The following is a 23,132-nucleotide window of genomic DNA, read 5'->3' as shown; positions in this document are numbered from 1 at the left end:
ATAGAACGAGAGAGAGAGAGAGAGAGACACGCACAGAGAGATAGAACGAGAGAGAGAGAGAGAGACACGCACAGAGAGATAGAACGAGAGAGAGAGAGAGAGAGACACGCACAGAGAGATAGAACGAGAGAGAGAGAGAGAGACACGCACAGAGAGATAGAACGAGAGAGAGAGAGAGAGAGACACGCACAGAGAGATAGAACGAGAGAGAGAGAGAGAGAGAGACACGCACAGAGAGATAGAACGAGAGAGAGAGAGAGAGAGAGAGACACGCACAGAGAGATAGAACGAGAGAGAGAGAGAGACACGCACAGAGAGATAGAACGAGAGAGAGAGAGAGACACGCACAGAGAGATAGAACGAGAGAGAGAGAGAGACGCACAGAGAGATAGAACGAGAGAGAGAGAGACACGCACAGAGAGATAGAACGAGAGAGAGAGAGAGACACGCACAGAGAGATAGAACGAGAGAGAGAGAGAGAGACACGCACAGAGAGATAGAACGAGAGAGAGAGAGAGAGACACGCACAGAGAGATAGAACGAGAGAGAGAGAGAGAGACACGCACAGAGAGATAGAACGAGAGAGAGAGAGACACCCACAGAGAGATAGAACGAGAGAGAGAGACACACAGATAAAACGAGAGAGAGAGACACACACAGACATAAAACGAGAGAGAGAGATAAAACGAGAGAGAGAGACACAGACATAAAACGAGAGAGAGAGAGAGACACACACAGGAGATAAAACGAGAGAGAGAGAGAGAGACACGCTCAGAGATAGAACAAGAGAGAGAGACACGCAGATAGAACGAGAGAGAGAGAGACACACGCACAGAGATAGAACGAGAGAGAGAGACACACACAGAGATAAAACAAGAGAGAGAGAGACACACACAGAGAGATAAAACGAGAGAGACACACAGAGATAAAACGAGAGAGAGAGAGAGAGAGACACAGATAAAACGAGAGAGAGAGACACACAGGAGATAAAACGAGAGAGAGAGACACACAGGAGATAAAACGAGAGAGAGAGAGAGAGAGAGACACAGATAAAACGAGAGAGAGAGAGAGAGAGAGAGACACAGATAAAACGAGAGAGAGAGAGAGAGAGACACAGATAAAACGAGAGAGAGAGAGAGAGAGAGAGACACAGATAAAACGAGAGAGAGAGAGAGAGAGACACAGATAAAACGAGAGAGAGAGACACACAGGAGATAAAACGAGAGAGAGAGACACACAGGAGATAAAACGAGAGAGAGAGAGAGAGAGAGACACAGATAAAACGAGAGAGAGAGAGAGAGAGAGAGACACAGATAAAACGAGAGAGAGAGAGAGAGAGACACAGATAAAACGAGAGAGAGAGAGAGAGAGAGACACAGATAAAACGAGAGAGAGAGAGAGAGAGACACAGATAAAACGAGAGAGAGAGAGAGAGACACAGATAAAACGAGAGAGAGAGAGAGACACAGATAAAACGAGAGAGAGAGAGAGAGAGACACAGATAAAACGAGAGAGAGAGAGAGAGAGAGAGACACAGATAAAACGAGAGAGAGAGAGAGAGAGAGAGAGACACAGATAAAACGAGAGAGAGAGAGAGAGAGAGAGACACAGATAAAACGAGAGAGAGAGAGAGAGAGAGAGAGACACAGATAAAACGAGAGAGAGAGAGAGAGAGACACAGATAAAACGAGAGAGAGAGAGAGAGAGAGAGACACAGATAAAACGAGAGAGAGAGAGAGAGAGAGAGACACAGATAAAACGAGAGAGAGAGAGAGACACACAGATAAAACGAGAGAGAGAGACACAGATAAAACGAGAGAGAGAGACACAGATAAAACGAGAGAGAGAGAGACACAGATAAAACGAGAGAGAGAGAGACACAGATAAAACGAGAGAGAGAGAGAGAGACACATAAAACGAGAGAGAGAGAGAGAGACACAGATAAAACGAGAGAGAGAGAGAGAGACACAGATAAAACGAGAGAGAGAGAGAGAGAGACACACAGATAAAACGAGAGAGAGAGAGAGAGACACACAGATAAAACGAGAGAGAGAGAGAGACACACAGATAAAACGAGAGAGAGAGAGAGAGAGACACAGATAAAACGAGAGAGAGAGAGAGAGACACAGATAAAACGAGAGAGAGAGAGAGAGAGAGACACAGATAAAACGAGAGAGAGAGAGAGAGAGACACAGATAAAACGAGAGAGAGAGAGAGAGAGACACAGATAAAACGAGAGAGAGAGAGAGAGAGACACAGATAAAACGAGAGAGAGAGAGAGACACAGATAAAACGAGAGAGAGAGAGAGAGAGACACAGATAAAACGAGAGAGAGAGAGAGAGAGACACAGATAAAACGAGAGAGAGAGAGAGAGAGAGACACAGATAAAACGAGAGAGAGAGAGAGAGAGAGAGACACAGAGATAAAACGAGAGAGAGAGAGAGAGAGACACAGATAAAACGAGAGAGAGAGAGAGAGAGACACAGATAAAACGAGAGAGAGAGAGAGAGACACAGATAAAACGAGAGAGAGAGAGAGAGACACAGATAAAACGAGAGAGAGAGAGAGAGACACAGATAAAACGAGAGAGAGAGAGAGAGACACACAGATAAAACGAGAGAGAGAGAGAGAGACACACAGATAAAACGAGAGAGAGAGAGAGAGACACACAGATAAAACGAGAGAGAGAGAGAGAGACACACAGATAAAACGAGAGAGAGAGAGAGAGAGACACACAGATAAAACGAGAGAGAGAGAGAGAGACACACAGATAAAACGAGAGAGAGAGAGAGAGACACACAGATAAAACGAGAGAGAGAGAGAGAGACACACAGATAAAACGAGAGAGAGAGAGAGACACACAGATAAAACGAGAGAGAGAGAGACACACAGATAAAACGAGAGAGAGAGAGAGAGAGAGACACAGATAAAACGAGAGAGAGAGAGACACAGATAAAACGAGAGAGAGAGAGAGAGAAACACAGATAAAACGAGAGAGAGAGAGAGAGACACAGATAAAACGAGAGAGAGAGAGAGAGAGACACAGATAAAACGAGAGAGAGAGAGAGAGACACAGATAAAACGAGAGAGAGCGAGACACGCACAGAGAGATAAAACGAGAGAGAGAGAGAGAGACACGCACGCACACAGAACGAGAGAGAGAGAGACACGCACGCACACAGAACGAGAGAGAGAGAGAGAGACACGCACGCACACAGAACGAGAGAGAGAGAGAGAGACACGCACGCACACAGAACGAGAGAGAGAGAGAGAGACGCACGCACACAGAACGAGAGAGAGAGAGAGAGACACGCACGCACACAGAACGAGAGAGAGAGAGACACGCACGCACACAGAACGAGAGAGAGAGAGAGACACGCACGCAGAACGAGAGAGAGAGAGAGACACGCACGCAGAACGAGAGAGAGAGAGAGAGACACGCACGCACACAGAACGAGAGAGAGAGAGAGAGACACGCACGCACACAGAACGAGAGAGAGAGAGAGAGAGAGAAAGACACGCACGCACACAGAACGAGAGAGAGAGAGAGAGAGAGAAAGACACGCACGCACACAGAACGAGAGAGAGAGAGAGAGAGACACGCACGCACACAGAACGAGAGAGAGAGAGAGAGACACGCACGCACACAGAACGAGAGAGAGAGAGAGAGACACACACACGCACACAGAACGAGAGAGAGAGAGACACGCACGCACACAGAACGAGAGAGAGAGAGAGAGAGAGAGACACGCACGCACACAGAACGAGAGAGAGAGAGAGAGAGACACGCACGCACACAGAACGAGAGAGAGAGAGAGAGAGAGACACGCACGCACACAGAACGAGAGAGAGAGAGAGAGAGAGACACGCACGCACACAGAACGAGAGAGAGAGAGAGAGACACGCACACATAGAGACAGAAAGAGAGAGAGAGAGATAGAGTGAGAGGTAGAAAGATGGGGGTTGGTTGGGCGGGCGGGCGGGCGGGCGGGGGGGGGGGGGGGGGGTGGGGGAGGCAGGGGGAGAAAGACATCAGGCTAACTGTTCTGTAAAGCTGAATAACCTCGTTAAACTCACCATTGAGGCAACTTAACAGGCATCAGAGGGAAGTCAATGCTGAAAGAAATACACTCCAATGGATAAAGCACCTTCAGGAGGGGAGGAACATCCTTGGGAGAGGATAGAAGGAATGAAATGGGAGATCAGCAGATATTTCAGTTGGCTGTTCTCCAGTGTGCACAGTGGCAGATAACCTTCCATCGCTCTTGCAAATCCCAATCTTAGATGGTGCAAAGATAATTGGATTAAGTCAAATTGGCATGGCTCTACATTTAATCCAATAACCAGTTACACTTTATTAACAGTAGGCAGCAAGCACCTCCTGACTAAATCTATCTGGAATCATTGCAACATGTAGTTCATGTGAAAAAGGACAACGTTTTGCAAGATTATTCAGTTGTGTCTATAACATGTATAAATTAAAAAGGAAAAACAGCTTATAATAGACCATCTTCATGTGAATGAGTTAATAGCTAGTGGTTTCTGTTTACCAGGTATTGTAGAGGTCCTTACCTCATTCCCCTGTTCTGACTGACCTGCTATAGACATCTTCAACATCCCTTTCAATCTCACCATTCACTCATGCTCCCCTCATCTGTACAGGGTCTAGCAATCAGCACACAAAATGTCAATTCATTCCTTCTTCAGGCACTGTGGGACCATGTGTCAGTAACTTCAATCAGCAAAACCAATCAATTGGTCACCACACTGATTGCTATTTGTGAAATCTTGCTGAATGCTTTATCTCCACCTATTATACAAATTACTGGGCTCCACAACAACTGACTGCTTTAAAGCTGTGCTCAGGTGCTATTCAAAATGCAAATCTTTTCTATTTATTCAAGAGTACAGATGCTGTTAAACCTTTAAATGGTCCTCTATTTGAAAGAGAATGGATATTTCTGGTGAAGTTAAACACTGCGCTTGGTGTGCTACTGAGTCATGGAGACAAGAGAATCGCATTCAATCCTCAAGCTGTGTTAGCTGATTTCAAAGTTGAAAGTAGGGATGTTATAATTTGCTCCAGTGGATTAGAAAGGGGGAAACAAAGATGGTCATAGTTCACACTCTGGCTTGTTGTCTAGTGAGGACAGGTTTGAACCTTACTTGTGGCTGAATGGCTTGGTGATACAGCACTTGAGACCAGTGGACCTCATAATTGTCATCCATCTGTCCTTCGCCTATGGCTCTTGGCAGCTTTGCTTCTTGGGATCATCAGTAAGCAGGGATTGGTGATGCCTGAAAGAGCACAGAGGGAGGCAGGGCAAAAGATGGATGAGGGATGGGAGGAAAATGAGGAGAGGACCTGGTAAGTGTCAAAACAGGCAGAAGTAACTAACTCAGGTCTTACATCACATCCAGTTTTTGCCCACATACGGTTGCTTTTTTGTGGCAACCATAAATTGTAAAAAAGAAAAATTGCCACTAAGGGGGCAATTTCACATGGGCAATCCACCTAACCTGCACATCTTTGGATTGTGGGAGGAAACAGGAGCATCCAGAGGAACTCCACACAGTCACTCAACCCCAGAATCAAACCCGGGTTCCTGGCGCTGTGAGGCAGCAGTGCTAACCCCTGTGCCATCCAAAGAAATGTCCTGGGACAAATAAGGATATAAAAGATGTGTCAAGAGAAGGTGTGAATAGCAGGATAACTATCATCCACACATCAAGTGAAGGAAGTAGGAGGGAAGCGAAAGTAAAAAGCAAAGCCAAAAAAATACATGAAATAAAATTGGGGGCTAAGTTGGTGAAGGTAACGTTGAGGCCAGAAGGCTGTAAGATGCCCGGTTTAAAGATGAGGACTGTTCCTGCAGCATGCACTGAACTTCATTACATCAATATAGCAGACAAAGATCAGAGTGGGAGCAAGGTAGAGTATTAAAATTTCTGGTGACTTACAAATTGAACAGAAATGTTCGACAAAGCCAGTGATCTCTCCAATGTAGAGGAGGCAGTGAATATAGTATACAAAATTAAAAGAAGCACAAGGAAATCAAGTTTCACCTGGGAGGAGTGGTTGGTATCCCGGACAGTGAGAAAGGAGAGGTACCAGGGTGGATATTAAATCTCTTGTCATTGCATGGAAAGGAGTCATGAGAAAGGGTAGGGAGTTTTGGCAGTGATCAAGGGGTTGTATTAGGGTGTCTTGGAGCAAACAGCTCCTTCTGAAATGGTGAGAGGGGGAGACACACCGTGGGCGGCACAATAGCACAGCGGTTAGCACTGCTGCTACACAGCTCCAGGGACCTGGGTTCGATTCACAGCTTGGGTCACTGTGTGGAGTTTGCACATTCACCTTGTGTCTGCGTGGGTTTTCTCCAGGTGCTCCAGTTTCCTCCCACAGTCCAAAGATGTGTGCATTAGGTTGATTGGCCATGCTAAAATTGCCCCTTTGTGTCCTGAGATGCAAAGGTTAGAGGGAATTAGTGGGTAAAATATGTAGGGATATGGGTGGGATTGTGGTTGGTGCAGACTCGATGGGCCGAATAGCCTCTTTCTGTACTGAAGGGTTTCTTTGATTTCTATGAGACATTTGGCAGTAGCATCATTCTGCAGATAGCAGACGATAATCAATTGAATATGGAGGTTGGTGGGATGGAAGCAGAGGACAGACAGAACGTTATCAAGGCTCAGGGATGGAGTAAGGGCAAAGTGTGAAAGCACTTGGTGAGGAAGAATAGACACTATGGAGGGTCCTGCAAACTATGGTGGGAGGAATTTAGGGGGAGATTATCACTGGATTATTAATCCAGAAATTCAGCTAATATTTTGGGACCCCGGGTTCGAATCCCACCATGGCTGATGGTGGAATCTGAATTCAATAAAACAAAAATCTAGAATTAAGAACCTACTAATAATCATGAAACCATTATCGATTGTCAGAAAAATCCATCAGATTCACTAATTTCCTTTAGGGAAGGAAATCTGCCATCCTTGCCCTGTCTGGTCTACATGCGACTCCAGACTCACAGCAATGTAATTAACTCTCAACTGCCCTCCAAGGGCAACTAGGGTGGGGCAATAAATGCTGGCCAGCCAGTAACGCCCATGTCCCACAAAGGAATTTTTAAAAATCTTGGCTGAGGAAGAAAGGAAGCACCAATATGCAAAATTGTGCCATTGGGAAAGATGTGACAGAAACAGAGAAATGGGAGAACGGAATGAAGTCCTTACAGGAAATGGGATGTGAAAAAGTGTTGTTAAGCTTGCTGTGGACATCAGTGATTCATAGTGAATATAAATCTATCCCCAGAAATGGACAAAAGATGACAAGAAGGAGCCAGAGATGGCCATGTGAAAGTGAGAGAAGGTTACAAATTGGAAGCTTTCCAGTTCAGGGAAGAGCAGGAAACAGCGCTGATACAATCACCAGAAAAAAAAGTTGAGGAAGGGGCTGGAGTAGAAGTGGAACTCAGAGTATTCCAATCCACAAAGACAGACATAGCTGGGAGCAGATATTCATGGCAACATCTTTTATTTGGGGGAAGTGAGTTGGGTTAATAAACAGATACCGTTTTTGTCTTTGTTTTAGATTCCAGCAACTGCAGTATTTGCCTTTATCTGAGTTAATAGAGAAGTTGTTCACATTTAGCTGGGAAGAGGAGGGTGGTGGTGTACGCTGACTGTTTGGGGCTTCTATTCAAAGAAGTGAAGAACTCTTTGGTGAGGATGAAAATGTAGAAGAAATGGACATCCATTTTGAAAAGGAAATGAGTTAGGGCCAAGAAAGTGCAAACTGTTAAAGAAACAGAGGGCATTGGAACAGTCACTGTGGCGGATGGGGAGACACTGGACAAGGGAGAAAATATAAATAGGAAGAAAATACCAGCCTCAACAAATAGTGAAATGCTAACAATGCAGCAATCTACATTTACATCACCTTTTAATAAAAGAAGCTTCACGTCCTGTTCTATGAGGGCAGAAGAAACACCTCAGCATACACCCATAAGAGAAATATCAGTTTATAACTCACTCACTACCTCTCTGTCCCTTATTTGAGATTAAAATTAAACTTGTTCAGGGTAACAACCGGACATAACTCACCCTATCAAAATCAAAACACAGGTTTAATAAAAACAGCAGATTGAGACACAGCAACATGCTCACACACACTGAAGCACAGTGGGAATATTTTCAGGGATTGTGGTTTGGGAAGTAACGGCATGCTGCCGTCTTTGTTTTTTTAGTTCATTTTAAAACTTTCTTTTCCCATTGATTATGTTCCTTTAATTCACAAAACCTGATCTCGATACAAGGTGCTGAAATACTTGCAGTCAGTCCCAACAATGCAAGCAGTGGAGAGAGAGTAGGGACATGGTACTGATCTATGGATTGACCACATCCATGTTTCAAGACTCTTTGCAAGTTATGTATGGTACGGGCAGTACGGTGGCACAGTGAGGCTGCTGCCTCATAATGCCAGGAACCTGGATTCAATTCCTGGCCTGGGTGACTGTGTGCAGTTTGCAAGTTCTCCCTGTGTCTACGCGGGTTTCCTCTGGGTGCTCCAGTTTCCTCCCACACTCCAAAGGTGGGCGGGTTAGGTGGATTGGCCTTGCTAAATTGCTCCTTAGTGTCAGGAAGACTAGCTAAGGTAAATGCATGGGGTTTTCGGGATAGGGCCTCGGTGGGATTGTGGCTGGTGCAGGCACGATGGGCCGAATGGCTTCCTTCTGCACTGTAGGATTCTATGATTTGTATGGATAGCACGCAAAACAATACTTTTCACTGTATCTCAGTACGTGACAAAAAGAAATCAAATCAAACTAAATGTGTAACCAAAGGGATGGATTCTAAAGGCAAGTGTTAAAGGGAAGAAGCATATGTGGTGTGTACAGTTAGCCTGGCATCAAAGAGGCTGTGGAGACTGTGAACAAGGTCTGGAGAATGGATCGAGGCAGTAGCACAGACCAGAGCCATTGTGGCTTTGGTTTTCCCAAGTTTGTGGAAGGAAACTACAACTCATCCAAGACTGCTTGCCAGATGAGCAATGTAACAGCGCAGCAGCAGCAAACAAGGTCAAGTGGGGTGAAAGAGCAATCCAGGAGCTAAGTGTAAAAAGACTTTAGTCTGACTGACGATTGTAAACCACTTAACTCCTGTTTGAGAACAACATCCTCTCACTCGACTTTGCTCAGCTCAACTTTCAGCAGTGGTGTGGAGTTGCCGGGTCGGGTAGGCACTGTAAGTACTCACCTGATGAAGGGGCAATGTTCCAAAAGCTCGTGCTACCAAATAAACCTGTTGGACTTCAACCTGATGTTGTGAGACTACTTACTGAACTTTCAGCAAGGCAATGCCACTGGAAAGAACAAGTAGAAATACCGAGAAGTTAACTTTTCAAAACATACCAGAAAATGACAAGAGTCTAAATAATTTGATAAACATTGCAGCAATGCTGATTAGGCTACACAAATATACTAAATACCACAGTACTGCGAGATGTTTCATGATAGAAACATGTTTTTTTTTACAATGCTAATTTTGCTTTCCATCCAAAATGGCTGTGTCTGGTTGTCACATTTTAGAAACTGGCATTCTAACACAGTATATGGCACTTCTATCTTGCAGAAATAGGCTGTTTCAGCTGAAGAAATGGGCAATTCATCCGTCACAAGTGCAGTGAATACAACATGTTTGTTCGATGAAGATTTCCTCATCACAATGATGCCTCCAGTGTTTACAATCTTGTTCATTTTAGCAGCAAGCTTCAACAGTTTCTCATTATGGATATTGTGCTTTCAAATAAAGAAGAAGACTCCCGTTGACATTTTGATGCTCAATCTGTGTGCAGGTGATCTGGGGTTTTCACTCACCAATCCCCTTTTGATCATTTACCACAGTAAGAACAATCAGTGGATGTTTGGAAATTTTATGTGCAAACTCCTAGTATTCTTGATCTTTTCCAGTATGTTGGTCAGTGTCTTCTTCCTGGCGTGCATCAGCAGCTACCAATGTTACATGGTCATCAGACCCATCCAATCTCAAAACAGAATTACAAAGAAATGTACCATTGTCCTCAGTGTAACAATATGGTTGGTGACTTGCGCTTTCATAAGCATGGCCTTTTTCACAACCAACGTTTCTGAAAAGAATGGAAAACTGCATTGTCTGAGCCTTAATGAAGGCATTACATCAGGCAATTTACTGTCATCAACTATTACACTAAGTATTTTGGGTTTTATGATTCCGTTTGGATTTCTGTTCGTGTCTACAATATTAATCCGACAGCAATTGTCCAATCCGGCATTAACATCTCAATCTCAACAAAGAGGCCAACATGCTGTCAAGATGATGGTCATCGTATTGTTCATCTTCATGGTCTGCTTTTTCCCTCCAGTTGTGACACGTCTTTTGGTCGCCACCATGGATCACGGGAACTGTCCACTTTTCCAAAAGGTTGGCAAACTTTACTATTCAAGCCTTCCTTTCCTTCACCTGCATGGCATTCTGAATCCCATTGTGTATTGTTACGCTAGCACCAAGTACAGAGAAAAGGTCATTCAAATCTTGAGAAGGTGGAAATGCGTTAAGAAATCAATGGCTACCAGCAGTAACCTGAATGTTATTGAAGCAAAGCTGTGACACACTTACGAAAACTGGGATGGTTTTGGCACATTGACAACTAGCCCAACAAAACATCGCTACAGTGTCAAAATTCACTCATCTCTGATTTCTCAAAATTATTTGTACCTCTGATATACTATTTCTTCTTTGAAACTTTTCATGTCAACCATGTGGATTATTACATTAGACATTTACATCTGCATGCTGTTCCGGTCTGTAAATCTTCTTTCCAATATTATTAATCTTTGCTCACACTGGTGTTAAATTTTCCAATTGTCGCATATAACAAATTCTGTACCGTGGGGTGGCACACTGGCTCACAGCTCCAGGGAACTGGACTTCAATTCCCAGCTTGGATGACTGCCTGTGTGAAGTTTGCACATTCTCCCACATGCGTGGGTTTCCTCCGGGCTCTCCAGTTTCCCCTCTGTCAAAAGATGTGCTAGATAAGTGTATTGGCCATGCTAAATTGCCCTTTGGTATCACAGGATGTGTAGGTTAGAGGGATTAGCAGGGAAATTGCAAGGGGTTGCAGAGATAGGGCCTAGGTGGCATTGTTGTTGGTGCAGACTCGATGGGCCAAATGGCCTCCTTCTGCACTGTAGGGTTTCTATAATTTCTACTAGCATGATGATCTTATTGAATGGTGGTGCAGGCTAAGTGGCTTCTCCTACTCCTAATTCATATGTCTGTATATAGCATCATAACCCTTTCCAAAGCGAATCACCTCACTTTTTCCGCATTAAACTCCATCTGCCACCTCTCAGCCCAGCTCTGCAGTTTATCTATGTCCCTCTGCAAACTGTAACATCCATCCTCACTGTCTACAACTCCTCCAACTTTAGTGTCATCCGCAAATTTACTAACCCATCCTTCTAAACCCTCATCTAGGTCATTTATAAAAATGACAAACAGCAGTGGCCCCAAAACAGATCCTTGAAGTACACCACTAGTAACTGAACTCCAGGTTGAACATTTCTCATCAACCACCACCCTCTGTCTTCCATCAGCAAGCCAATTTCTGATCCAAACTGCTAAATCACCCTCAATCCCATGCATCTGCATTTTCTGCAGTAGCTTACCATGGGGAACCTTATCAAACGCTTTGCTAAAATCCATATACACCACGTCAGCTGCTTTACCCTTATCCACCTCTTTGGTCACCTTCTCAAAGAATTCAATAAGGTTTGTGAGGCATGACCGATCCTTCACAAAACCGTGTTGACTATCCCTAATCAAATTATTTCTCTCTAGATGATTATAAATCCTATCTCTTATAATCCTTTCCAAAACTTTGCCCACAACAGAAGGCTCACCAGTCTATAATTTCCAGGCTGGTCTCTACTCCCCTTCTTGAACAAGGGGACATTTGCTATCCTCCAGTCTTTTGGCACTATACCTGTAGCCAATGGCATAAAGACCAAAGCCAAAGGCTCTGCAATCTCCTCCCTAGCCTCCCAGAGAATCCTAGGATAAATACCATCCGGCCCAGGGGACTTACTTATTTTCATACTTTCAAGAATTGCTAACACCTCCTCTTTATGTACCTCAATCCCATCTAGTCTAAAAGCCTGTATCTCAGCATTCTCCTCGACTACATTGACTTTTTCCTGCGTGAACACTGACAAAGTATTTATTTAGTGCCTCTCCTATCTCTTCAGGCTCCAAGCACAACTTCCCACTACTGTCCCTGACTGGCCCTAATCAATCTTTTATTCCTGATATATCTATAGAAAGCTTTAGGGCTCTCCTTGATCCTACCTGCCAAAGTCTTCTTATGTCCTCTTCTAGCTCCTCTTAACTCTCTCTTTAGCTTCTTCCTGGCTAAATTTATAACTCTCCAGTGCCCTAACTGAGCCTTCACGTCTCATCTTTACATATGTCTCCTTCCTCTTCACCAGAGGTTCAACTTCCTTAGTACACCACGGTTCCCTTGCTCGACTACTTCCTCCCTGCCTGACAGGAATATATTTATCAAGGACTTGCAGTAGCTGCTCCTTGAACAAGCTCCACATTTCAATTGTTCCCATCCCCTGCAGTTTCCTACTCCAACCTATATATCCTAAATCTCACCTAATGACCTCATAATTTCCTTTCCCCCAGCTATAACTTCTGTCCTTCGGTATATACCTATCCCTTTCCATCACTAAGGTAAACGTAACCAAATTTTGGTCACTATCACCAAAGTGCTCACCTATCTCCAAATCTAACACCTGATCTGGTTCACTACCCAGTACCAAATCCAATGTGGCCTCACCTCTTGTTGGCCTATGTACATACTGTGTCAGGAAACCTTCCTGCACACATTGGACAAAAACTAACCCCTCTAACATACTTGAACTATAGCTTTTCCAATCAATATTTGTAAAGTTAAAGTCCCCCATAACAACTACCCTGTTACTTTCGCTCCTATCCAGAATCATTTTTGCAATCCTTTCCTCTACATCTGTGGAACTTTTTGGAGGCCTATATAAAAAAAATCCCAGCAGGGTGACCTCTAATCTTCCTGTTTCTAATCTCAGCCCATACCAACTCAATAGATGAGTCCACATCAAACGTCCTTTCTGCCACCGTAATACTGTCCTTGACTAACAATGCCTCTTCTACCACCTTCCCTGCTCTGACTGAAACATCTGAACCCCAGAACCGGCAACAACCATTCCTGTCCCTGCTCTATCCATGTCTCCAAAATGGCCACAACATTGAAGTCCCAGGTACTAATCCAGGCTGCAAGTTCATTCATCTTATTCCGTATGCTCCTAGCATTAAAGTATACACACTTCAAACCACCCTCCCACCTGCCAATACACTGCTGCGACCTTGAAACCTTACCATTTAGTCCCTCAATGGCGCAATCCAAAGATCCTGATAATGAAATACCTCCTTGTGTGTACTGGATACTACAATCCTGTGTATTTCTCCCATCTTCCAGAAGGCAGACTAGTGTGCACCTGTCAACTGCAAAGTGAGCAAGCTTACTTCACTATAATACTAATGAATTGAACACATCACTTTTGTGACTTCAAAAATAACTTAGCCCAACACAGACAGAGACACTTCTAAAAGCCAACAATTGCTGAAGACATTCTAGGGAGATTTTCTCCTTTAGTCAATTATACCTTGCAAACATCATGGCAAATTCAACACTTATCATCCATCCCTTGAGGAACCACCTTCTTAAAGTGGGGCAGACTGTGAGGTGTGAGTACACATAAGAGAGCTCCAGGATTTTGGCAGTGATGTTGAAGGAATGACAATATATTTCCCAATTCAGATGGTGTGTGACACAGAAGAACCTGTAACTGGTGACATTCTCATGTGTCTGCTGCCCTTACTCTTTTAGGTGCTAGAGGTCATGGGCTTGGAAGATGCTGTAGCAAGTTTTTGCAGTGTATTTTGTAGATGCTTCACACAACTACCAAAGAGAAGTAGAAAGGTGGAGAGATTTAGGGGCGCATTGCCCAAACCTAGGGCATAGGCAATTGGGAGGCCCACTGTCTATATCAAAGCAATTAAAATGGGGAATACTCAAGAGGCAAGAATTGGTGCAGCAGAAGCATTGGTGGAGTATCTGGTCACTGGAGGATGCCGTAAGGCCGGTTATGATTACAGAAATATGGAGAAACAAAGCCACAAGATTATTTCGAAAGTCTATTGCTAAACTGGAGGTCAATATAGGTCAGCTTTAGATTGTGATCTTTCTCTTCGATCTCAAACACCATTTTTATAAAAATACCCCATACACATATTGCCTCATTGAAATCACCCTCCCCCACCAGGCCATCTGCCTTTTGTTCTTAAAGTTGCTGCTTCTTGTTTAGCAGTTCAGTAAGACTATCAACTAGAGAACAAGGATCTCACTGGCGAGATGAGCTCAGAGAGGGCATATGGGGAGATGGGAGTGAAACTAGATGATGATAAAATTCAGGGTTAAGGCTGAAGCATGTGGATCAAGTTCTGGACTTTGACTGAAGATGGTTGCAAATACTTCAGCCATAGATTTCTCACACATATGCTGAAATCTGCCTTCAAGGATGCGGATGCTTGTGGAGGATCTTTTTCCTGTCAGTTGTTTAATGGTCCAGCACCATTCACAACTGGATATGGAACTATTCCAGTAACATAATCACTGTTTTACAGGAACATGCGGAATAGAAACATGGCAGTTAATCCTTTCAGCCTGTCCTACCATAGCGAGGTTTGATTAATCTGGACCTAAAATCCATTTGCTCCACACCTTTACATCTCAAAATTTACTTTTAATCATCACACAGCCTCAGGAGTACTTTATTAGTTGTGAATTCCTTTAGGATGTCTTGAATTCATGACAGGCAGTGAACTCGGGAAAGTCCTTCCTTTGTTAATGATCTTGTCTTTCACTCTTTCCCATGTCCAAACATGTCACTTTCCCAAGCTCCGGTGTCTGAATTCTGATAGATATTTTGCTCTCTCTTATCTCCCCAAATTGGACAGAAGTCTCAATCTGCTGTAAAGTACTCCCAATTAATCTTGCTTACTAAATCTGATCTTGTGTTGCTCAAAGTTATTAGATATGTTGGCTGGAATTTTCCAGCCATTCATGCCGACGGGAGTCTCTGGTCCCACTGCAGTGAACAGAACATCAAATTCTCCGTCCTCGCTTGCAGCAGTGGCAGGATGTGAAAAGCCAGAGAATTCTGCCCATTGTTTGCCTTCTCTGTGTTGAGTTGCTGGGTGCAACTCTGCCACTTTCCCCTCTTTCCCTTTCTTTATCGACTGTTCTCTGGTCACCAGTATTCACAGCACACCAACCATACGACATACCGTCCCAAATTGCCCCCATCCTGCCTGCTGCCCCTAGTGTTTGTCCATTGGTGATCATTCTGTCCTTTTAGACTCCACATTCTCCTCTTGTTCCTTTCTCATGTTTTGCCTCTGCCTGACCTCACCCTTTTTCTTTCTCTGTTCATCTTCTTCTCCACTTGATCTTTATTCTTCATCCTGCTTCCTTTCGTTTTATTGTTCCCTTCTTTTTTCACCACATCACCCATCCCCCAAACTCCAATTTTCCCCCATTTGTCCATTTGACCCCTAAGGCAGCAAAAGCAGTCTGAGGGAGTTAGGTGTATTTGGGTGACAAAGAACACAGCCAGCAGTTTGCAGAGCCAGAGTCGCTTGTCGGATTTATTTTTGTTGCTACCTTGCCCCCTCACCTGCATTATTAAATGGTGGCAAGTTAGTCTGTTTTTATTAAAAGTATGCTACTTACTGATGTGGAAGGACCAATTGCTCATGACATACTGATCCTCAGAACAACCCAGAAACTGGTTAAAAAAAAAATTACATGAAGTCTTGAACAGTCTAAAACAAAATACATTTTGCATTTGTCAAAGTTAGTCAGTAAACACAAATGTCAGCATTGGGCATACAAATCACTCCAATGAGATGCACTCTTGCAGAGAAATCTTTGTCAGACAAGGAAAAATTTGGGAAGTTTTGGACAGAACGCCAAACAATTTTGCACCCACCTCCCCCCCCCACAAAAATCCTTATTCACATTATTGCAAACTGAGCTTCAATAGGGTACTTTGTAAAGCTGCAAATAGGAGGTACAGAGAGCTGGACAAGAAATAATCTTGAGTGAAGAGAAAAACAGGTTAAAGCAATCCATCCGTTGTGGCTGAAGGAGGAGATCCCTGATGGAGTATGGTTGCAGGAATCCAACAACAAACAAAGTCCTGTGTGCCCATTTGAAGCAACCAATAGTGCATAAGCTGGTCTTGGATTGGGAAACAGAAGAACTGAAATTCAAAGAGTAAGTCAAGAAATTATTTGTCCATCTCCTATTTGTCTTGCAGGCACCAATTCACACCAGGGCACGGATCCACAGTGTCTTGTCCGAGTAGCAATTCTCCAGGTGCTTAGATGTTACCACACTAGGTGGCAGGTGAGACATCACAACTAAATCCTTACATAACACCCACAGGGGTTACAGGAGAGTGATCGGGAACAGGAAAATCCCAGGCCAAGGAACATGGAGGCCATCTATGATAACCCCAACTGCTGCTTGACTAAGACCAGCTAACGCAGTATAGCCCAAAGAATCAAACTATATGGCTCTGAACCACCCCAAGCCATCCAATGGGTGGACCATCAAGCCAAGAGGGAAAAACACCTTCTGCAAAATTTTACCTGAATCCTCGTCTTCAATTAAACCTTGTTCCACAATTTATCACCTAATTTAAGTTCAAGAATCAAAAAGGTCAGGTTATATACAAATGCATTTGTATTGTCAAAAGTCATTCCAAATCGATGTACTTTTAGGGATACTGTAGAATTCAACCAGAAGAATACAATATTTCTGTTAGCTGTAGAAAGTCTCGGTAACTCCAGGTTAAATGCTAGCAACGCTTTACAAGAAGTTGTGCTTCACACTTTGTTCTGTAAGGTAGCATCCCCATAATGACTGTGGGTTGCAATGTACATTCCCATGGCCTCAAATCCAGAGAAGTACAGCATCACAGTACAGTAATCACCTGTATGTGTCACAAAAAAGGAGTGTTAAGAAAGTGAAGGCAATTGCAGCGTCTCCTTGCCTCAGTCTTCCTATTAGGCAAGTCTACAAATGTACACGATGCTAAGCACAGAATTCCAATGTGCCAACATCATTCACTCCCCATGACACAGAAGTCTTAATTACAGGTGTAAAATTTCTTGGAAAATGTACTCAAGTCTGAAATTAGAGATCTTCACCATCTTGTTTTGAGCAGTTATGCTGGAGATTAAAACCTATCAGCATGGCGGAACCAGCTTTCTTTTCTTGATGCACTCCCAGATCCAATTCACAGACACACATTTGGCACATGTATCACCCTTTATGTCACCAACCACATGTGTTGCTGTAGCCAGGTCATATTCTGCAACCAGATCTCCATCGTATGCAATGAAGTACCGGCGGAGTCTGCTGAAGTCTTGCACTGATGCAGGCAAGTAAAGCTTTACTCCTGTAAATATGTTCAGCAGGGTCTGAGGAAAGATAATATTTTGTGAATACGTGAGTTCTCTCAATTTTTAGAAATGATTGAACTAGTCCTGCCCTAATTTCAAATGTCTACTATCAATTACAAACTTTAGCACCTAACTCAGACCAGCAATTACCATCTAGGAGGTCCTAGAAGATCGGGCAGTGGCAAATGTGACAGCCTTACATGAGGAAGGGTGCGAGGGCAGTGCTGGCAAAGCAGGCTGGTTAGTTTAATGTCAATGTTGAGTAAGATTTTAAAATCAAAACCGTGGGAATAAAGTAATAGGCACTTGGAGAGGTTTGAGTTAATTAAGAAGAACTAGCATGGTTTCAGAAGACAGATCATGCTCCACTAATGTAGCTGGATTTTTTTTTTATGAAGTAACAGTGCAAGCGGCAAAGGGAATGAAATGGATGTTGTCAAACACGTCTAAAAGGCTGGTTAACAAAATTGTGACTTTTGGAATTTGAGGCCCAATGTGATCTTGAGTAATAAACAGTCAAGGACAGAAAACAAAGATTTGTGGCAAATGGCTATTTTTCAGGCTGGAGAGTGCTGAACAGTGGGAATTTAACACCAAGAAGTGTGAGTTGATTCATTTGGCAAAATAGTCAGGGTGAGGCAATATTGACCTAATGGTGCAGTTATGAAGGATGAGGGACGCATCCATGGATCTTGGAAAATGGCAGGATACAAAGAGAGTGGTTAGCAAATATAATGTAACATGTAGGTCATGAATTTACAGCACAAATCTTTATAAACTATAGCATTAAGTTAATATTGCTTGGCTTTGCTTACTTTCTTTTACATACAATTTTTTTTAGTATTAAAAACAAGAAATCTTAGGGGGCATAGTTCTACCAGTTAGTGTTTGGATTTCCCCAAATGTCAACAGGCCCTAACAGGAATGTAACACAAAGAATACGGGATCTTGGGCTTCATAAGTAGAGGTCTGAGCAGGGGAACTTTATTGAACTTTTGTAAATTTCTGCTCAGGCCACAGCTGGAGTATTGCATCCAGTTCTGGTCACCACACTTTATGAAGGATGTGAGGTCCCTTTAGCACGGTGCAGACGAGGTTGACCAGAATGCTTCCAGGAACGGGGGATTTTAGCTACAAAGGTAAGTATATTGAAGATGTTCAGGGATGATGAACAGTTATTTGAATTTATTGGTAATATTTGAAGGTCAACTGTAGCTAATGCACTCAGAAATTTAAAACCTTCCTCAGTTCTACAGCACAAGGAACACAGAACACAATTTTTTAAAGAGGAAAAGTAAACTTGCTAGCAAACCTTTAAATTAGGACATCAGGCATGTTGCAACGTTAAGAAAACATCAATGTGCTATGCACATGAGGCAATCAAACTATTTTTGCAAGGCTTTAGCTGCACAGGATATTTAACTGAACATAGAGCACTCAGTGAATTCTACAAATCTCATGAATGAAGAAGTACAATGCAAGTTCCCCCATATAGTTATTGCCACATAACCACCATGACACTATGCCATGATCAAAGTCTAGCAGTGAAATTGCAGAACACAGCAAAGATCTCAGTGACCCAATGCGAATTGAGTCCTAATCTGGTTGGATTTGAACAATGCAAGGATAAAAGAAATTCTCCCAGAAAAGTTCTACAATACCATTTATGATAAATGGCTTAGCATAAACTTTTATTTTAAAACCATAATGCCAGGTGCTGCAGGCCCGAGACTTCTTGAGCAACAATGCCTGCATGGAGTTAATTGGAGTCACTGGGATCACTGTCTGTTTGCACGTTCTCCCCACGTCTGCATGGGTTTCCTCCAGGTGCTCTGGCTGCCTCCCACTCTCCAAAGATGTGCAAGTCAGGTTGATTGGCCATGCTAAACTGCCCTTGGCATTAGGAGGACTAGCTAGAATAAATACATGGGGGTACAGGGATAGTATCTGGGTGGGATTGTGGTCAGTGCAGGCTTGATGGATGAAATGGCCTCCTTCTGCACTGTATGATTATATGAGTAGTATCTACTGCTTCTTGTGGAAGATAATTCTGCCCTTTGCACAAAGTGTTTCTTCAATTCTCTCCTGCCTAACTCCAATTTTAAAATCATTCCCCCTTGTCCTAGACTCCTCCACTGCAGAAAAATAAACTTCTCCCCATCAAAGCTGTCCATTTCTTCCAAAGTGTTAAAAGCCTTGTGGACGTATTGTTGGAACCCACAGTGTAAGGACTGCTAAATAAAAGGCAGAATAATGAAAATTGTAACATTTGAGCCAGATTTCTTCCTTAAAAAAGAATAAAATACCTGGTTAGGAGAAGAAGGCAGAGATGGACTGGAAAAAAAAGAGCCGTTACTCTTTCTGATGCCAGGTGATTTGACCTGCTGTGGAAAATAAAATGTAGGTCAAGTTAAACAGGCACAAATATATTTCCAGTTAAACTCTGTAGGCATGCAGGATGAATTTTAACCAGGTTTCATTTAGGTGTTGTGGTTGAGTGGTCGTGGGCTGATGTGGCAATTCAACAAGTAAATGTCCAGTCTTTCTTCCGCATGAGTCGAGGCCATCAGAAGAGATGGGCACTGTTGTGCAGGGCAGCAGGATAAAGTGTGGATCCTTTAACAGAATGGGGCAGATTAATTTAAGATCCCACTTTTAGTTATTTTATCAATTCTGTGGTCAGTATGGTACCATTGCGATTAAATTGCTCCTTTCAATGTTCACCTCTTGTTCCCACCAAGTTGCGAATTCAACTTCTTCCAAAACACTTCTCTACCACTGGAGTGAAATTAAGAGTCATCACACTGTCTCCTAGTGCAACATACCCTGTACCAGAGTCTGAAAGCTGAGCAAACCCTTTACCATCTTAAGATCATAAGACATAGGAGCAGAATTAGGCCACTCGGCTCATCGAGGTTGCTCTGCCATTCAATCGTGGCTGATATTTTTCTCATCCCCTTTCTCCTGCCTTTTCCCCATAACCCCTGATCCCCTTACCAATCAAGAACCAATTAAAGAAACTCAATGACCTGGCCTCCACAGCCTTCAGTGGCAAAGAGTTCCAAAGGTTCATCACTCTCTGGCTGAAGAAATTCCTCCTCATCTCTGTTTTAAAGGATCGTCCCTTTAGCCTAAGGTTATGCCCTCTGGTTCTAGTTTGTCCTATTAGTGCAAACATCCTCTCCACGTCCAGGCCTTGCTGTATCCTGTAAGTTTCAATAAGATCTCCCCTCATCCTTCTAAACTCCAATAAGTACAGACCCAGAGTCGTCAACTGTTTCTCATATGACAAGCTCTTCATTCCAGGGATCATTATTGTGAACCTCCTGTGGACCCTTTCCAAGGATAGCACATCCTTCCTTAGACATGGGACCCAAAACTGCTCACAATACTCCAAATCTTTCTTCCAACACGTTTTAAGTTGTTTAGAAATAAGCTTAGCATCATTTCAAACACTATTTCCAGCTCTGCTCTGTCTTACTCTATTTTATTCTTTCTAGTCTTGGTTTCTCAATCTAAGAAGCATCTGCCAGCATGGCGACTTTAACATCCAGTCAAAAGGCAACATTATTGTATCTTCCTTCCTCATTTTCTCCCCCATCACTTCTTCTCAGACTCCCTGCTCTGATACGATTTCACATACACCAGCCACCTTGCACTACCTACCTTATTCTGAGTTTTGGCACACATTTGGTATGGGGTATGATGCTGACGTTTCAGGCAAGTCAGGTCCCCACATCATCTAAATCCAACACACGTTCCCAGACATTGGATCAGAGAATCCTGACTAACTGTCCCACCGTCCCCAAACACAACGACAGTGAGTTCTCCTTGCTCTTAATGGTCCCATGAGATTAACTAGCTTTATTGAGAGCAAGCAGAAAGCTGGGGTAACACCAAAGCTCAGTCACTGGATAATCTCACAGCCATTTGGGAAGTACTGTAAACAGCTAGATCAGTATTTACCCTTGGAGAAAACAATAGGGACAACACAACCCAACAAAGTCTGTGGCCTTTCTCCCCATAGAAAAGCTCGTCATCAATCTTTCTGTATGACAGCACAGCTACAAGTGGCATCTCAGTGTGGAAGCACAGGCACTGACCCCAGTCCCCTCCAAGCACCAAAGAATGGGCTATAAAATTCAATCGCTAACACAATACACAGGAACAAACTTTCTCCCTGAAGAAATGAGTTTCACCTTCTTCCCGTTCTGTTCGATTGCCGGTAATTTCCTCTTCACCCCTTTTCCTACTGATGAATCGGGAGTTTCAGATGGTGATTTTTTGGAGGCGCTGTTAGCTGAAATGGTTTCAAACAGAAACATTACATTTTGACAATAACAAAGGAGACATTTTAAAGAAACAGTTTAATTGGGATATAACATAGAACACTACAGCACAAACAGGCCCTTCGGCCCACGAGTTGCACCGATCACATCAACACCTACCAATCTATAGACCTATCTATAACCCCCAATCCCATTAAACCTCATATACTCATCCAGAAGTCTTTTAAAAGACCCCAGCGAGTTCGCCTCCACCACCACTGACGGCAGCCTATTCCATTCACTCACCACCCTCTGAGTGAAAAACTTACCCCTAACATCACTTCTGTACTTTCCTCCCCACACCTTAAATCTGTGTCCTCTCGTAGCGACCATTTCAACCCGGGGAAATAGCCTCTGAGAATCCACCCTATCTATTCCTCTCAACATTTTATAAACTTCTATCAGGTCGCCTCTCAACCTTCGTCTCTCCAGGGAGAAGAGTCCCAGCTCCCTCAACCTAACTTCATAAGGCATGCCTCCCAGTCCAGGCAACATCCTTGTAAATCTCCTCTGTACCCTTTCAATAGCTTCTACGTCTTTCCTATAGTGAGGCGACCAGATGGGTGGAACTTGTGCAGTTAGTAAAACATTGTTACAAATCGGATGTATGAATCGGAGATGCTCAATTCTCTGCTAGTTTCCATTACTCAGAATTGTACCCTACATCGAGTATAACTGATGTCCACCTTTAATAGAAGTTATTTCACCAGAAGGAGCATTATTACTCAGGTCATAACTTGATGCAAGATTTTAATTATATAATTTACTTAAATTCATGTCAGCTTTCCTTTTCCTCCTTAGCCTTTGTTCCCTCACACTCTTTCTCACACTATAATTGTTTGTTTAGTACAGTACTGAGGGAATGCTGTGTTGTCAGAGATGCTGTCTTTCAGAAGGACACTGAACAGAGGACTGGTTTGCCTTTAAAATTACACCTAAAAGATTCCATTTTAGGGAGAGGAATAGGAAGTTCTCCTGGTGTCATCAAGCAATATCCCTGAAACACAAACAGTTAACTACATCATTCTTTGTAGTATACTGTGGGTGGGATTTTCTGGCCTTGCTTGTCCCGAAACCATAAAATCCCTCCTGAGGTCAACTAACCTTTTCATGGTCCACTCCTCACAAGCTCCGGTTTCCGTGGCAGGCGGGGCAGTAAAATTCTGGCCTGTGAGTGCAAACAGGCT

At 43.3% G+C, this 23,132-nt stretch overlaps 2 protein-coding genes across 6 annotated transcripts in view; one reads left to right on the top strand and one right to left on the bottom strand.

Moving 5' to 3' along the window:
* The first annotated feature begins 8,773 nt into the window (after positions 1-8,773).
* LOC145339413 (P2Y purinoceptor 3-like) lies at positions 8,774-11,566 on the top strand. Its single transcript, XM_080183863.1, has one exon. It carries the CDS (start codon positions 9,659-9,661, stop codon positions 10,646-10,648), a length of 990 nt encoding a protein of 329 aa, XP_080039989.1. The 5' UTR covers positions 8,774-9,658; the 3' UTR covers positions 10,649-11,566.
* Positions 11,567-15,775: 4,209 nt separating this feature from the next.
* Positions 15,776-23,132, bottom strand: part of lig3 (ligase III, DNA, ATP-dependent) — a 60,805-nt gene continuing 53,448 nt past the window's right edge. For 3 of the 5 annotated variants that reach the window (XM_080183868.1, XM_080183864.1, XM_080183866.1), the window contains exons 19-21: positions 21,817-21,917; positions 19,924-20,001; positions 15,776-17,635 (exon numbers count right to left, since the gene is read on the bottom strand). In XM_080183868.1, coding sequence (XP_080039994.1) covers positions 17,402-17,635; positions 19,924-20,001; positions 21,817-21,917 — 413 coding nt within the window. In that variant the 3' untranslated portion in view covers positions 15,776-17,401. The remainder of the gene's footprint in view (positions 17,636-19,923; positions 20,002-21,816; positions 21,918-23,132) is intronic. The other 2 variants (XM_080183869.1, XM_080183867.1) reach the window with 1 other exon arrangement.

Source organism: Carcharhinus amblyrhynchos, unplaced genomic scaffold (assembly GCF_965287045.1).
Source record: "Carcharhinus amblyrhynchos unplaced genomic scaffold, sCarAmb.v2.hapA scaffold_453, whole genome shotgun sequence".
Classification (NCBI taxonomy): domain Eukaryota; kingdom Metazoa; phylum Chordata; class Chondrichthyes; order Carcharhiniformes; family Carcharhinidae; genus Carcharhinus; species Carcharhinus amblyrhynchos.
The sequence above is the reverse complement of the archived record's forward strand: the minus strand, read 5'-3'. Positions and strand labels throughout refer to the sequence as shown.